Here is an 18,344-nt window from a genome sequence, read left to right on the forward strand (position 1 = left end):
ATAACTCCCAAATGGCACAGATACCAAAGGAAGGGGGAATAATAGGTCTTAGCCAGTGCTGGCTGTAGGGAGCAGATGATCGGGCACCAGTGTCTGATCAGACCTCACTGGACATGAATATCTTGGGCAAACATTAAGTGGAATCATAGCTTGGGCACGGGGATCACCTATTACTGAAAAATAAGCAAATGCCAGTTCCTCCCATTTTGGGTGTAAGCCATTTTCCTGCATTGAAGGAGGCTGTGGTGATACAAATCCTCATTTTTAAAATGTATACCGTACTAATGGTGTAGTCATGTTGGCTCATCATCTCTGGTGCTTGAGGGTAACAGCTCTTCCCTGGATTCTATGGCTTGAATGAACTTCCATAAGAAGTACACAAATGCAGGTCGTTCTACTGAAAGATAAAAAACTGTTTAAAAAGAAAGACATTTGGCTTAAGGAAAATCTGATTTCGAATGTGAGTTTTCCATTTGAAATGTGGAGGGTTGTGATTTCCACTCCTGACAGGTTTTATAGTATCTTGTGGGTGTATTCTTCCTTTTGCCTATCTTGCCCCCATTTTGGTGGAGTTAAATACAGACCTTAACAAGTAAAGAGGGGAAGGGAACTTTAAAAATGCTTCAGATACTTAAAAAATAAATGAAGAAAATGGCAATGTTCTCATCCTTTTCAATATTTAAATTTAACAGTTCAACAGATGCATTACCTCTCAGCTCATCAAATGGTTTAGCAATTTCCGTGAGTTTTACTACATTCAGATGGAGAAGTACGCGCGTCAAGCCATCAACGATGGGGTCACCAGTACTGAAGAACTATCTATAACCAGAGATTGTGAGCTGTACAGGGCTCTGAACATGCACTACAATAAAGCAAATGACTTTGAGGTAGGAACTAATCTTTATTTTTTGGTAATCTTCCTTTTCCTGTTTCTAAAACTTTATTTCCTTTAGAAATATACCCAAATCTGTTTTTGTATTGGTTTCTCACATAAGCATCCCCAGCAGAGAAGTAGAACCAAATGAAGAGCTTCCGTGGTTCCCATCAGAATCATGGGGTACTGACCCCCCTGCCATTTTTTCCCCCTTCCCTGACTTTTTAGCTTATCTGGAAGATGCATTTGGCCATAGAAAAGGGAACTGGAGACTCCTAAGATTATGGCAGCAAGGAGCAAAGACAGAGTGATTCCTTTTCCAAGGACAAAGTCTCTACTCCAATAGGCCTTTTTCATATTTAGATTTTGAGGTATCAGTTGAGCTGATATATACCATGTGCAATGGTTGCTACAGAAACTTGTTTTCGAAAAATGTTGATAGGGGAGTGATTCCATAGTTTCTAACTTTAATTGACATCTATTTCCCTTATGAAGTAAATGGTGTAAGAATTTACTAAGTACATACCAAAAGCAATCCATTGATATCTTATTGTTTTTGCTTCTGCTTCTGTTTTTGTTCTTTTTGGAGGAGAAATTCAGATGTCTATTTTGGCTGTGGGTACCTTCACAAGCATGTTGACCTTTGTGTAAACACTCTTACACACTTGTATATATCTACAACATGCATATTCTAGATACACACAAAGCAGTATAGACAATTCCCAGAAAGCAATATTCATGCAACAATGAAAGATTTGTGGCTATGAGTAAGGCATTTCTTTATAGGCTAATGTGGTGCCTCAGCAAACAGTTTTCATCACAACATGATGACTCTCTGTGAGACAACACTAGCAAATCTCCCAGTACTCACAAAGGCATTTTGCTGAGCCCTGCTGGCTGAGACAACAATAGTTGGAGGTGGGAATATGGCAAAAGTTCTACAGGCCAAACCCCCTGATGATAAGAGTAGACAGCAAGGCTGTGGCTTGACAAAGTTGGTCCATTTCTTGCAGTATCTCAGCTAGATGCTGTACTACCCTGAGGGCAGGAATTTTTTCTCCCACATCTGCTTATTCAGAGACCTTATGTTAATATTTTTGCTTTCCTTGTGTGGATAGGTATTCAGAAATACCCAGGAAATTCTTAATTTTAAAAGTAGAACGAGTACTCTGGTTTATCCTTGTCTGTTAAGGGACTGACCTGACCTCTGGAACCCATCCTGCTTGCCCCCCCCCACCTTTTTTTTTTTTTTTCGGCTCTTCTTCCCATGATTCTTGGTAATGCAGACCAGTTATGGTGGTTTACAAAGAACTGAATGTGGAAGCTTAGTAATGGGAAGTCATAGTTTTTCTTTGAAAGTTTGAATGGTTATACGTCAAGCTACCAAATTATCTTTGCTTTCCAAGACCAATCTAGCTCTTGCCAAATGTATTATGAATTCTTTTTTTCTTTTGCTGAGCACATTAAAAATAAGAATGCTTCATGTACTGCTCCACTATTTTAAAATATCTATTTTAAAGTCTCAGTTGCAACAGAGCAGTAGTTCACTATATTGACAGAATACTAACAGATTTCTTTCAAGGCTGAGGAATAAGATTATGACAGACCATTTTTTGTTTGTTTGTTTGGTTGGTGTTTTTTGTTTTTTTGTTTTTTGTTTTTTGAGTTGGAGTCTCACTCTGTCGCCCACACTGGAGTGCAGTGGCCACTCTCAGCCACTGCAGCCTCAACCTGCTGGGCTCCTGCGATCCTTCTGCCTCAGGCTTCCAAGTAGCTGGAACTACAGGCGTGCCACCACGCCCGGCTAATTTTTTGATTTATTGTAGAGATGAAGTTGCCTAGGCGGGTCTCGAACCCGCGGGCTCAGGCAATCCACTCACCTCAGCCTCCCAAAGCGTGGGATTACAGGCTGAGCCACCAAGCCCGGCTATGACAGACCATTTTAAAGAAACTCTATGAAGAGCCTCATTTCTCCCCTTCCTTTCTGAAAAGTCTGTTACTCTGAACCTTAAGCTAAGAGACTTCTACTGTGTGCTAGTGAATTATTTATATTATGATGTAAATATTTGTTTGGCAGCATACTTCAAGTTTTATAAAAGAATCACCCAACGTTCATGAGATGATTTCTGCAGTTTTGCTACATATGTACTCAAGAGGACAAATCCTTAAAGTGCATGTTAGGGTGATTTAAACCTTACCTGGTTGGAATTTAATCCCTTACTCACAGCACAAGGGCCCAAATGACACAAACACAGGATGACTGGCATCAAGAGGTACCCAACAAGCTGCTCCATTTAGCATCATCTAAATCCTCTTTAATATGATTAACATCTGATATTTCTCTCTTTGTGAATCATATCCACTTCCAGCCAGGCCACCTCTCCTTTATCTGCAGTGTCTATTTTAAGACTACTTCACTGCAAGGAGTATGGGGCCTGGGCAGGAATTTTGTCACTTCTCATGTGACTTCAGGCAAGTTATTGGACTATTCTGGGTCTAATTCCTCCTTCACTGAAAATGAGAGAGGAAAGAAGCAGGAACAGGGGCTGCTGTGTTCTGTCCCCGCCACTTACACGCTCACACGTACATATGCACATACGCACGCCCACCACCACACATGATCCTAATACCACTAAATCATTTTTAATTTAGCCTCTCAGTTTGGCACATTTATTAACAAAAGCCTCAGATAAGGTGAGCCCTTCTTTTCCCTGCCTTTGTGCCTGGAGGTCACTGCTTAAGTGAGATGCTTAAAGAGCCACTGTTCTTATCATTGTAGCTTTGCCAATGTGGGCCGTGGCTATGGGCCAAAAGTAGACCCGGCACCTCGAGCTGAATACCTCCACTGATAGCGTGTGCACGGCTTTACTTTTGTATTGAAGTTTCTCCTCTTAAGGTCAAGTAAAATGAACCTATAGTTTAAGTATTAGCAAAGGAAGAGGATGGCAGAGTGGATAACTGTATCCTTTGTTTCTTTTTAAATTTTTAGACAGAACTAACACATGAAGTTCAAAGTTAGTCTATGTCACGCTCAAAGATTCAGTCAATCCAAAGGAATAGAGTAACCCAGCTGAGTATTAACTGGTCAAATAATAAAATGTCTTATTGATTGAGTTCTCAAACTTCTCAATCAGTTGTTTCGTTGTGATCATAAAATAGCTAATGTTTATTGAATGTTTACTAATGTTCCGGGCACTCTTCTAAGTGTCTTACCAATATTAACTTATTTCATGTGGGCAATAATAATAACAGATACCAACTAGAAAGTTTTCAGTTTGCCTAAAGCGTTACTGTTTTAAAAGTTATTCCAAAGTTGGGGGGGGGCGGGAGCAGGTAGAGCCAGGGAGCGGGAAGGGGTTTTGAGGATAAGCCTCATGTTTTTGCTCCTTCATGACAACTTAGTTCTCCCTTCTTTCTCTTTTCTACCCCTTGTCAGTTTTCAGCTTTCTGCTCCATCTCTGCCTCTGTCTAAGCTTGCTGGTGGCACCTCTGTCACTGCCTAAAACCATCCCCCTCCATCTCCCGCTGTGATGGCTCTCCAGGCTAGAGAGGCTGCTGACCCCTGGCTTACAGGAAAATAAAGCAGATGGGGAAGGTTTATCACTAGCAAAGAGGGAGTGGCTGGACTTGCTCCCCTCTCCTAGCCCCTGCATTTCCTGGCCTTTATGACTCAGGACCTTCAAGTGGCAGGAGAGCTTGTTCTGCCTTTTGTATCAGTTTACACAATTGCCAGGATTTTTGGCACAGCGTTCAGACTTAGGGTGGTGAGCGTTTGAGAAGACCCAGGGGATATGGAGGAAGACACCGGAGGGGGAAAAAACAGAACTATACTTTTAGTTTGTGCTAACGGGAGGAAAGTTGGCTAGATCATGCAGGTGGGGCATCCTGCTTCTGAATGTGAGTTTTTGAAGGTGTACAGGAGAGGGGTGTATAATTACGACTGCATCTTTCACCCGGGCTCCTCACATTTCATGAGATTGGCAACAATAAATTTGTCTTTCCAGGTGTGATGGTATGTATTTCCATGCTTCTTTCTCACTTCACTTTGAAGAGCTTCCAAAAAAATGTTTATGAGTAGAAAAAGGAAGTTTAGGATTCCTTCCCCCAGTTTTTAAATCCTACTGATACTTGTGACTTACGAGTTGGATTCTATTGCTTTTTTGTTTTTCTCACAACTGTGGCAGGAAAGGAAGATGATGATCACTGTCAGTTTCTGTGGCTGGTTTTGCAAAGAACTCAACTAAGACAACTGACTTGTATAACTCACAAGGATTAATTGCACTGCAGAAGGAGAGGAAAGACATGTATCATGCCCTAGGCTGGCCACTTTATGTGGTACAGCTCAGAAAGGCAAATGATCCAAAGATGGGAGGGTTTGGGATGGCCTGAATGTGAGTTAAGAAGAAAATGTGGCTGCCACCTTCATTCAGGCACACTGAGTATTCTATCTTGTTCTGAGGTGCTATGAGGTAGCACTTTCCCCCACTGTGGTAAGCCACGCATCCCTCATGGACCCCTCGGTGGCTAGTCATTTACCTGTAGGCATAATCCAAGTTCCCAGTAAGTATTAATATAACTAATCTCTCTTACCCTCACTTAAGGCCTGGGTTTGGGGATGAGAGCCTTAGAAATAAATCGAATGGGGAACTTGATTCATTCATTAGCAGACTTATGAATGTCATTTCCTAAGGTACTAATACCTCACTGGGCAGACCCTCCATCATAGGGCCTGTCAGTGTGACATCTATCTAGGTGACAGATGATAAGCAAAAAGGGTACTTTCGTAGACCTCTTTATGTATAGTTTTCTTACTTTTCTCTTAGAACTAGAAAATAAAAAAGCAGCATCCCTCACATACACTCCCCCCAACACATAAACACACATATACACACTTACTGAATCTGTTCCCTACACCATGCCTATCCCCCTTCCCAGCACATTCCTGCTTTTAGCAAACCCTATGTTTAAAGAGATTTAATATATTTGGAAGTTTTTCATTTGCATTGTCATCTCTTTAAAGAAAAATGAGGACAGGTGGATTTAGGAAGCGCTTCTCTCTGCTCCAAATAGATACTTAAATATGAGTGATCATTTGGAAAACTGGCACATGAGTGAAAACCTTTTACTGCAGTTGCAGTCTTTTGGCCTCAAAGCCGCTGAGCTGTTTAAATGATCACACAACACATTCTTGGTGGGTGGTGAGTAGGAAAAGAAACCCTTACCATTTCTTCCCTTGCCAGTCCCACCACTGACAAGCCAAATTGATCTTTTAAGAGACTAAATGAATGTTCTCTAAATATATGTACACACATGGCTGTCTGGGAACCTATTCCTTCTGCAGAATGATGGCCTGAAATGTGAAGGGGAGAGCACAGTAAAGACACTGAGTTGGAAATGGGGTTGGAGAGTTGGGGGTGGGGTGGAGGTGGAATTCTGTGCATGCATGAGGCTTCATTTTTGTGCCACTGTCCTTTTGGGATTCAAGGTGTTCATCAGTATAATGAAGCGGGCCCATTGATTTATCATCTATTTAGTAATGTCATTGCATTTTTAGCTCCCTGTGTCTTTTTTGTCATTGGGTTACATTCAAGCACAGTAAGATCAACTTTAAAACCTCCTTACTCAACAGCTTTATTAGTTATAGCATTCCATGACCTTTCTCAACATTCTTAAAGAAAAAGATACAGTGTAATGTCGCTTTACTTTGCTTATTGTCCTTTGTTGGGGTGAACAAAGCATTTTCTACAGTGGCTATAGCACATAATTATACAGCTTTCAATAGCAGTGTCTTGGCACATATCAAAGTTCAGAGGAGCCTTTAGAAAAAAAAAGATGTTTTGTGGCAGCCTAGGGAGGGTCTCATCTTTCCTTCAGAAAATAGTTCAAGGCTCTTCTGTCAAGCTTCCCTACTTAGAGCTTTTTCTCCTCCTGCTTCATAAAGTTTAAAGGGGATTCAGTGGAGTTCTATGATCTATTTCCTTTGAAAGATTGTTCCTCGGCACAGAGAGGCCCTTTGACTTCAAGAGTTCACAGATTCATGTCTTTAGGTATCATATGTCTGACCTTATCAGTTACTCCATTTAATGTAGGAGAAAAAGTCTCAACTCTTTGTGTTTGTCTGTTTTGCCTCTGTGAAATGATTTGGTGAAAAGACCATCCTTTTTAACACACCACTGAGAGGCCGTTTCTGACTGTAACCTACCCTGTGGCTTTTCTCTCTTTAAAAAAAAAAAAATTGTCCTTGTGTTTTGTGTATGGATGAGTTCACAGTGAGAATAGAATTATACAAGGGCAGGCGCACACACAAAAAAATCTTTTGCTTTCCTCCCTCACCTCCCGCACCCTCCCCCAAATGATCTATTGGCTTTCTCGGTGGCTGTACCCCAACAGGCAAAGCCATTTAGCAAACACAGAGGTAGCGGCTGTGGTGCTGGGACGGTGGTGGGTTTTCCCTTGCTTCGACCTACCCCTAAGGCCTTCATAATTAATTGTCCTTCAGAGATGAGGAAAGTTCAGAAACAGTGTGTGGAGTGATGTCTATTGTCTGACATTCAGTTCTCCTTGCCTCGGCTCTTTTTCTTCGTCCCACAAAGGGTTATCAATGGGAGAAAGAGAGCAACTTCTCTTCTGAGAGCCGCTGGTGGTGGCTGTAGCTTTCAGGGGGGATGTTATCATTGTGTTCAGCCCATCCTGGATTAAATGTCTGAAGAAGTTCTAACAATGTTTTGAAAGAGAGCCTGTTTATTTCGCCTAGATGAAACAAATTCATTTAGCAAACCAAAGCTTGTTCGAAGTGGGCGACCCCTTTTTCACATAGCAGATAGTATTTTAAATCAAATTTCCTCACACCCCCCCCACCAGGATGTTATTTTACTTGAACTGTTTGGTTCTTTGTCAGTCATAGGGCAGAAATTTTAATGATCATTCATTCATCGCCTTTAAATACATCAATATAAATTTACAACGGTACTTTTTTTTTTTTTTTTTTTACAAACATTCTTTTTGGTGAAACATGGGAGTTTGGTTCTTGAAAATAGATTATTCTAGTCTAAAAGATACTGTTTTACTTTCAATGATTGCCTACAGCCAATCTTCAATGGTATTTTGTAAGATGACAGAAAACAAATACAATCTGCTCCCCTTCCCCAATATTTGGCAGAAACACCAAATCAAGAAGCAATGTAGAGATATCTATTTGAGGAGTGTAAGAAAAGGAGAACCATCTATTAATCATTATATTACTGTTCCTCTTAAATAGGGTGAAACCAAGGCAAACAAATATAATCGTTCTTCCAAGGAGCAGTTGAAGTAGCAAATCCGAAAGGTTTAAAATAACTGCATTATAGTGTTCATGGCAACTTCAAGGCTGAAGGGAACCATATGTAAAGGAAATCTTTGTGTCCCTTATGGCAGTTTCTTTTGGAGGAAGTGACCGACAGGATGACCAGAATCAATTCTGCCCCTTTTGCTCTTTGAAAACAATTTCACAACAGACGTTTTGGTATTTAAAGAGAACCTGTATGTGGAAGTTGACACAACTAATATAGTCGTACCAAAAAGGGGGTCATAAAAAATTAAAGTTATTCTTATGAATCTTTCATGAGAAGCAATGAAAAGGGACACTAGTGTAGCCAAGTTCTTTGTGCTACAAGCTCTTCTTCCGGGCTCTGAGCTATTGTTCTTTCAGCTCCTCAAACAGACTTTCACTTTCAAACTGACAAAAGTCACTTAAAAGCCAGACAGCTGTACTAACACACCCACCTTACTGAGCAGGAGCTGCGGGCAGGTGACAAGGCCTGCTGAGAGACCTTGTTCAAAATGGGCAGGGGTGACTTTCTCGTGCCTTAACTTTGCTTTTGCACTTACATTGGTGGCTCATTTATGTTCCCTTCCCTCCAAAAAGTTCCCCAAAATATTTCTTGCATTTTCTTTACAATAAGAAACATTAGCATCCATGATAGCATGTATGCCTTAGGTTGTGTGGTTAGGATCAGGTAAATAGAAGTTTGAGCACTTCTAGCAAAAGACGAGGGGAGTTTGACTCACAAAACTCTCTGCTGCTAATTTCCCTTTAGCCCCTTTTAATCCAGCCCCTTCCACTCAGTCCAAATCTCTCTTCAGCTTTTCAGATTGTGGTTGCCTCATTAAGAGTAGCTAGGATTGGATGAAATACCCACCAAAGCTCAGCACAGCCTCACCTTTGGATTTAGGATACAGAGAGGTAGGTAGGTAGTCCTTCCTATGTCCCACCCCTTAGGGCAGCAGCCGTTGAGGGCCACAGCGAGGCCTCCCTGTGTGCGCATTACAGGCCTCCCCTCCCCTGTCACCTTGTGTACAGTCTGGTCTGTGACACTGATGGTGATTATGTCATTATTTTGCTCTGGGGGCCCTGGCACATCTGCAGAGCCCAAGCACATCTTCTTTGTTGCGTTGGCAAATGTCCCACACCGCAAATGCTTCATTAGCCCTGCTGCCGGCCTCCTTGCCAGACGCCTGTGCCCAAATCCCGGCTTCTTTTTGCTCTGTTCTTTTGTGTAGCTGATGATCATGTATTCATCTTCCTGGTTCTTCCCCATTTTCCTCGACTTCTGAACCCCAGATGTCCCACTTTTCTTGCCCAAATCACTCCAAGGTCTACAATGAGAAACAAGGTGACGCTTTGCCCTTGAACCCTTCCTCACTACTGACTGCCTCTCCCGCTTTTAAAAAAAATTTCCCAAATGAATAGTGACTTTGAATTGCTCCCCACTGTGGGGACTTGCAGTTTGAAAAGACACCAAGTGTTTGCCTCCAGCTTAAGATAGGAGACAGGGTTTGAGTTCCTTAGGTGTTGTCAGATATCCCTTGCTGTCTGTGTGTCTTTCTCCTCCATCTCCACCTCTGCCCCTTCCCTCTTTCCTTGGCTCCTTCATTTGCTTCTGCACCTTGCCACATTTTACCAATTTTTAGAAAACACTTTAAAATGTGAGAACAAAAAATATCCTTCATGCCTCACTGTGCATGCTATAGTCATCAGAAGGTTCTTTTTCTCTAAATGGAATCTTCATCTTCACTCTATCCTCTTCCAAAATCCACCGCCCCTTCTTTCTACTGCCATATCCTCCCCAGCCACCAACGATGGCCTATTATTAGATACTTAAAGTGATTAACACTTGATTGTTTTAGAAACAGCTAAAATATTTCTCTCTCTAAAGTTTTATTCTATATGTTTAACAGAGCCACGGCTTTTGTTAAGGTGTGCTGCTTTCTGCATTAACAGCAGTAAATTTTAGAGCTTAATATCTTGGGTTGTGATGGATACTACATAATTGGTATGTTTAATTTCCCCTTCAATTTGAATTAATTGATCTGTGTTAGCATATTACGAGCAGCTCCTCCAATAGAAAGTTTAACCGGTTTTTATTCCTTAACCACTGTAACATAAGATGATTTAAATGTCTTTATCTTTGAGTAAAATGTAAGATTTTAATTTTAAGGTACAGTTAAAGGAGTAAGTTCATATTTATAGGAATCATGATCAGATCCTTGCTAATTCAGAATTCTAGGACCTGTTAAGGATGAAAGAAAACTTCCTCTGAGGAATGAATTGCCATATTTGTACCAGGTTCCTGAGATTTTCAAATACCTACCAAAGACAGGCACTAGAAATATGCATGAGCCCCATTCTGAATGTTAGAACCAACCTAGCCAACAAGGTGAGAGGAGAGATAGATGGTCAGACCAGTGAACCCCCCCAGCTCATCGTCATCCCTGGGCAGGGAGCATATTGGGAGAAGCAGACTTGTCACTGACCGAATCATTTTCAAAAGACTCAGGATATATCTCAAACATTCCTAACCTCCCAGTATTAGATCATTATGGTTTGATTACCCATGGGCTAGTTTAAGCCTTTTTTAAAAAATCTAACCCCATTCTCAGAATATACCATTCCTCAAGATAATAATTCTCTAAATTTATTCCTGCTGTGAAAATAGTATCTTCTTTGTATGGCTCTTAAAGTGATTCCCCTAGAACTCCACAGGGATATCCCTTGTTATAATATCCTGGGATTTGTGAACAGGGTTGTGGCCATATTCTCCATTTCCTTTCTGATTTTATAGACTTTGATCATTACTCCCACTTAATCTTCATCTCTCCAGATTAAGGAGCTCTAATCCTTTTTAAAAGCCTAATCTCATACAGTAAGTGGGCTGTCCCGGATCATTTTAGCTGCCCTTCTGTAATACGCTTCCGGCCTGACTGTGTTTTTCTGAGGGACAGTTACAATCACTAACCCACAGGGCAGAATTCCAGGTATGGCCAGTCACGCCACAGTTTGGTGATTGTGCCTCATGCACACCCAGTGGGACTTTTTCGATTGCCCCGAAAGTTTATCCCCAGAAATTGGATTTTTTCTGAGTCACATCTCAGAAAAGTAGCACTTATTGGTTAAAATAACTCTACAAACCCAACTTTTCAGACCCTTGGCAAGTACTCTGGTAGATCTCATTGTGTCTATGGGACATATCCAGTGAAATTAAAAAAGGGCAGAGCTATCCTGCTGTGCAGATGTTTTTAGTGTTTTTGTGGATAAAGTATTGGGGTATTTGACATCATGAGGAGACCAGCCTTAGTCTTGGACTTGAGTCTATAAAAATGACAACTATGATGAGATAGCTCTGGTTTCTTCTTTATTTGGTATTATCTCAGGCAGGAAACAAAATGTTCACCTACAAGTAGTCATTATTTTATATAAAAGCATCATCTTGACATCTGAAAATGAAAATCCTTTGGGGTGTCTTTCTACTGTCAGTGGTCCTATATCAATACTAGAATAGATGTCAAGAGCATGGACTCTAGAGCCAGACCCTGGGACCAAATCCTGGCTCTGATGGCTTTCTAGCAATGAAACCTTGACAAGTATCTTACCTTCTCTGTGCTTCCGTTTTTTTATCTGTAGGATAGGAGAAATAATAGTGCCTACTTCACAGAGTTGTTTTGACAATTAAATGAATCTACATGAGTGTACTAGCAAAGTAAGTGCTATATAAGCATTAACTTTTATTTATTTTGAGTCAAGTAAATGCTACCTTGTCACTGCCACATAGTAATTCCACTATTGCATCATTTCCTCCTGGCCCTAAATAGGAAAATAAACAAACAGGCAAGCAGGACGCACTCATCAGAATTGGGACAAATATTCAATGCAAAACTGGTTTTAAAAAGAGAAAGTGATTCCTCCTGCCCCAAATGTGACTGTAAAGATGACAATAGCCTGGAACAACTCTGATGATTGTGGAGTCATCTGTTCCAGATGAGGACAGTGATGAGAGGCCAAGAGGTGGTGGAAGGAGAACTAGCCTGGAGGACACCTTCTATGAGTCACTAGGCTCTCTCTGTTCACCTGGAAAGTGATAAGATTAAGCTCAGAGCTTTGTTCTAACTCTGAAATTTTGTGATTCCGGAACAGAGGGCATTCTGCATTCTCTAAATAAAATCTCTTTTGAGTCCTGGTCATAATGCAAAGCTTTAAGCAGTGAGGATGGAGGCCCCGGGAGTCCAGATGGCTTGCATGTGGGGCCCCTTCTACCCTGGTGGCTCTGCTGCAGCTTAATTATCTCAGTCAAAATCTCCAGGGTGCCCATTTTGGTTTTCTCCCAAGACCCGCTTTGCAGATCTAAATCTCAACAGTGCCCTCAGAGACATGGAAATTCCCTTACTGGGATTACAGAGACTCATTTTTCAAATTCATAAACAATTTATTGACTGGATAGGCCGTACTCATTATACTCGCTGCTCACTTTGTCGCCTTGTCTGGAGTGCCAAACATTGAGAAAATTTGTCAGTGAAACCCTCATGCCTCTGGGCTTTCTGGGAGTTGATACAGACCTGAACAAACTAAGAGAGAGTCTGTCTACTTGCCCTGAACATACATTCCATGTTGGCCACATCTCAACACAAGCACTCAGCATTTGTAACATGTTATTAACTCCATTGTAATGTGCAACATCTCCCCTCTTTCAGAGTGAAATTATTCATTTTAGATAGTATAGCTACTTTCCCTACTAGGCTTATTTTATCATTCTTGCAAAAGCAACATCATTCTTTCCTTTAAATATTCCCAAAATAATAGACATCCAGATCGTAATAGTCTTTCCCATTGGAAATTTTTATTTGTGTATGTGAGAGTTTTTGGTTGGTAGGTTTCAACCCCTTACACAGGTCATTTGGATATGGATTCTTGATATTTATTATGATTATCACACCCAACTTTTACTTTCTTTCAGGCTACCTTAACATTTTAAATTAAAATCTGTTACTAAAAGTGACTTTTAGTTACAGGGAGAATGTTCACTGAGAAGCGGGGGAAAGAGAGGCCTAAGTAGGAGTACAGGCAGAGACATGACCAGAAACTGAAATAGGTAGAAGAAGGTGAAAGGCCGTGGCCCGAAGGTCACTGCATTTCTTTTCATATAGAATCTATTCTCAAACATTTATCATTTTCTGTGACCTGAAGGTATGTAAGACAATCTGTATGTAGACTCCACAAATTGCCTTTCAGCAGGGCCAATTCTGGATATGGACAGCATCCTTAAATGCTCTACCCCAAATATCATAAGTCCTATTAGTGGCTGATAGGGGGCCAGTGGACTTCTGAAAGCCACTGAGTTCATTTTGGAATCTGTTTCTCCAACTTTCAAAACTATTTACCTTTCTTGAAAAAGGGATTTCAGAGCCCTTCATGAGCTCTTAAGTAGCTTTTGAAATACAGCCCATCCTTAGCTTTGCAAAGGGTGATTGTAGAAGAGAAACCAATATCATTCCCTAAAAATGAAAAGCGAAATTTCTCTAACAGAACAAAGGTCCTGCTGTCAAAACCAAGGGATGGGATTGAGACTGATAAAACCTGTCCTTTCTCAAAGCAACCTGAATATTATTTGGAGTGTCATAAGCTATTGCCAGCAGAGTATCAACATCTCCCATGATCTGGTGTTCTCTGAAGCTCTGTTTGATTACCATCTGTATCACAAGTGCTTTCTTTGATGCTTACTAAGAACAATGCATTTCTCCTGATATCCTACCTGAACCCACTTCCTAGCAGCTTCTCCTTAACCTCCCTATTCACATTGCTCCATCAACAGGAATACAGGGCACGCAGACTAGTTTTAATATTAGCCTAAGCAAAGCTTAATTATGAAGGTAAAGCTGCAGCAGAAAACAATCACGTAATGCATTCTCGAACGAAACAGGAGTAACTCTGGATTATCTGTGCCCCGGCTTCCCTTTATGCAATATCAGAGTGTTTATGCCATGTTGATTTTGGATAATCTCCCATCCAAGAATGGTACCAGAGTTGGCCCTGTTTATTTTACTACCTCGCCCAGTAATGGCAGCAAAAGTTAAACTTCAAGGACTATCGGATTGTCTTGAACTCAGATGCCAGTGTCACCTAATTCATGGGGCTGCCTTGAAGGGAGATTCGTTAATGCAACACAGCAACTGATATTCTGATTGCAGCGCTTATTTTTCCATGTAAGTCTCAAGCTGATTGGTTAAATGTGTCATGAAGCAAGGATAGATTTCTCCATTTAGCACATTTAAATATTTACTGGCAGGAAAGCTCCTAAGGAAAAGTCCCTAATCCAAGCAGAGCAAGACTGAAGTCCTCCTGGTCCTTGACCATCTCGATGTGTGGTTTATTCACTCTATTCCCATAGACATGGGCACACTTAACTGCATCTGAAGAATGGCATGACATTAAAGGTTGAATTCAGGTGAGTCAATCCCAACTACCCTGCAAGAACTGGTGTGCCCACCCAGTGAGGCACACAAGATTAGTGCAGAATGAAAGAATATTACACCTTTAGAAAAACTCTTAGCCCCTAAGTTTGACTAAGAGCAGGGGTTGGCAAACTATGGCCTGTGGGCCAGATCTGACCTTGGTCTGTTTTTTATGGCCTCAAGTTAAGAATGACTTTTATATTTTTAAACAGTTGTAAAAATGAAGAAGAATACACAACCTCAACCAAATGTGACCCACAAAGCCTATTATTTATTATCTGTCCCTTTACAGATAGTTTGCTAATCCCTGACTGAAGGTTATTTCCCTCTTTTTGTGGAATGTGAGTTCTCTGAGATTACTTCTAGTTCTGAAGTTCCAAAATTCTTTTATTATTCAGTGGAGTCTTGGTCCAGCTCTTACCTGAATAGCCTATTAGATGTACAGTTCCAGCAGAGTGCTTGCAATTGTCTTTAAGATCTTAAGAATATCTGTGTAGCATCTTAGAAGGAAATATTAGGTTTTAGTTTTCGATGCTTTTTATTTTATTTTACTTTTTGCTCGTTTGTTATTTTAAACTTGGAATCACTCTTTGAGACATATGCAGACCTTGAGAGGGAAGGAAAATGTACTCTATTACAACAAATAATGTGAAAATAATTGCATTTCCTAACACATACAACACCAAGACTGCCATGCATGAACAAATATACTAGCCACTTGAAGGATATCCAGGGAACCAGATTTCAGCCACTGTTTTTTAACAACCTCTCATAGACATGTGACATTCTGTTCCTGGCAAACTAGTACTATCTTTTACTGGAGGTATGGAAGAGATGGGTTTATTTGTCTTGATGTCTGTGTGCAGAGTTGCCAAAGAGATGCATACATAATTTAGAATGTAAAAACAATTTATTAACAGGTAAAATAGAAGTTGTTGAGACATTCTTTTCTATTACCTGAAAGTCACAATTATTCAAAATGCTCAACTCTAGCACATTGTTTATAATTATATTGCATTTTTAATGATACATATGTTATCAACATCTTAAAGGTATAGAAATTTTATTGTGAAGGCTGTATTTCCTCAATACCCACTCTTAAAAAAAGAAGACTCAAAATCAGGTACAGAAACAAAGAATGATCAGGATGGGTCTCTGCCCTTCATTCATGTTGTTGTCAGAGATGGGCGTGTGAGGGGTGTGGCCAGTCGCAGCCCCCAAACCCCACACTGCAGACCAAAGTTCGGTGCTTACGATCCTTTTTCATGGAGTTTCACTCTTCATTCAAGGTAGATTCTTGGTCTCCCTCCTTGACAGTTTCTGTGTGACTGTTCATTATTTTTATTACATTTCCTCCAGAGGGCCATTTCCACCATGTCATAGCTGGTTGCTATTCTACTGGCATTTATATGGGCTTGTATGGCACTGGAGGATGCCAAGGGGGCTGACTTAACAGTGGACTACCACAAGTCCCGTTTTTCTATGACCCCAAGCTAAGGGTGCCTTGGTGACAAAGGGGGATGTATGCTTTCCTTTTGCCACTTTTTCTAATTATCCCTGCAGTTTTTTTGACAACAACTTGAAGCTATTGGGGGGCTCACCACTCCTGTTCATTCTCTAGCCTTGCCCTGGGATTGCTTCCCTCCAGCCCCCGCAGCCCCTCACCCATTAACATGACATCGCCTGGTGAACACAGAATGTGGGCCACTTCCACCAGCTGAAACCTCTGATCCTAAACTCACTAGAGAGTTTGGCTGCGGGATTTTGGCAAGAAGGCCCGTTGCCCATCAGGTCAGCGTGAATAAAGATTTCTTTCTTCCTTTCTTTTTGTAAAGCCAAGCATCAACTGAAATGGCTCCCCAAACTCTGTCTCTCAAGACAGTTTAACCCTTTCACCTAAGTACATTTGCAATTCTGAATGCACGGTATTTTTTGTTCTTTCCCTGTGAGACAACCAAGAAATCTACTATATGTAAAATTTGAAAGCCAAATCAATTCTAAACCAATCTTATCATTTTTAAAGTATGTTTATCCAGCTTTGTAGTAGGAACAAGCAGACTGTTTGAAGGCCACATACTTTTCAAACCTTGGTTGCAACACGTTTGCCCCATTTTGAAACTGTCTTTATCTGGCCGAGAAAACGAAAATCTATTTGACAAAGTGGCACTCTGGCCAGTTTATCTTGCAATATGGCTTTAGCTCACTGAGTCTATTGATTTCCTTAAATTAATGTTTACAGAATGCTACTGAATTTTGCTCAACAGAACATTGTTCTTTCAAAGCTTTGTAAAAAAAAAAAAAAAGATACAGACTGTTATTACCATGTGTTCCTTTGCTTAGACCAAAGAAACAGTTCTTTGGTGTTTTGGTTTTGGCTTTTGTTTTTTTCCCCCAGGACTGCCTTGAACTATAGCCACTTCCTATAAGCATTTACTCTTCACATTTTTAAGTAGCAAAACATGTAACTAGGTAACTAGAAGGGGGGCCCACTCTGAGGGCCCCAAACTGCATGGATATTAGATTAATCTAATCCTCTAAGGTCCCTGCACGCTGAATGCCACCTGGAGCATCAGAGGGAGAGATCCTTTACTCCTAAGCCCAGTTGTTGCCAAAGAATCTTCCTCTGCCTTATTTGGTGTAGCCCGGCAGGCATCTGAAAACAGCTTCACAGCCAGTGCTCCTGGATGCTAGTCCTTCCAAACATGAGCATCCTAATAAAATTCAAACACCAGTTAGCCATTTGGTGGGAACTCTAAATATAACACCTTGCTCTTTGACCGTGGTGCTCAGTGTTTAATACACAGAACCCAATCTGTAAAGGTGATTTAAAAGCTGGCCTTCCCAGGGAAGTGCATATGTCCATTCAGCTACTGACACTGCAGAAAACTGGAATTTGACTCATAATTATAAAAGTACCAAAATAAAACTTAGGAAACACAAATGCAACTTTTTCCAACTGGTTGACTCATCAATAAAATCACCCAAGCAAACCTCCTCAAAGCATCCCTCAAAACAATGCTTTGCACACACTTATTAATCACAGTGAAATGCTTCCCAGGAATTAGGGCTCCTTTTTAAAGGTTCAGACACCACCTTTCGTTTGGATGCTGTCTTATGCTTCCCAAAGTACATTCAAGTTTGTGTTCCCGTTCGATCCCTCCCTGTAGTGAGAAGGCATGGATTACCATCCCACGATCTGCTGTGTGTAGCACCCTGCACCGTTTCTTCTCTTCAGAAGGGCCAGTTAGTCCTCAGCTGTACACACAAGCTAAATGCATGCATGACCACAAAGGGAGGCCCTTAGTAACAGCATCTTGTGACCAAATTTCATAGCTCCGTGATTCTTCTTTTCTGTCTCTGTCAGGAGAGTTCAGCATGAGTGAGATAGTGGAGAGGAGCAGCAATAACGTATCTGTTCTTGCCTTTTCATCTGATAATCTCTATGAGGAGTTACTAAAGCATCTGAGTTTATCCATTTAAGTCCACTCTGTCTGCAGTCTAAGTCCCCAGCTTGTGCCACTGCTGTCAGGAGATAGGTCTCTCCTTGATCAATATTTACTTAACAAACAGCAGGGATGGGAGAGTTTGTTTAGAGGAATCATGTGCACACTAGGGTGAATGAATGCTCGGGAAAGTACTTCAACTGTTTGTCTGCTTCCCTAGGATATTTGTGTGCATGTGTGTGTGCACACACGTGTGCAGATGCCCT

The 18,344-nt window shown here is 41.0% G+C and overlaps 1 protein-coding gene across 2 annotated transcripts in view; it reads left to right on the forward strand.

Moving 5' to 3' along the window:
* The window catches only part of PROX1 (prospero homeobox 1), a 52,165-nt gene that overhangs the window by 22,350 nt on the left and 11,471 nt on the right, over positions 1-18,344 (forward strand). For both annotated transcript variants that reach the window (XM_008070085.1, XM_008070086.1), the window contains exon 4: positions 693-887. In XM_008070085.1, the coding sequence (XP_008068276.1) occupies positions 693-887 (195 nt within the window). The remainder of the gene's footprint in view (positions 1-692; positions 888-18,344) is intronic.

The sequence above is a fragment of the Carlito syrichta genome, unplaced genomic scaffold, assembly GCF_000164805.1.
Source record: "Carlito syrichta isolate Samal-C Ts95f unplaced genomic scaffold, Tarsius_syrichta-2.0.1 Scaffold312893, whole genome shotgun sequence".
Lineage (NCBI taxonomy): Eukaryota > Metazoa > Chordata > Mammalia > Primates > Tarsiidae > Carlito > Carlito syrichta.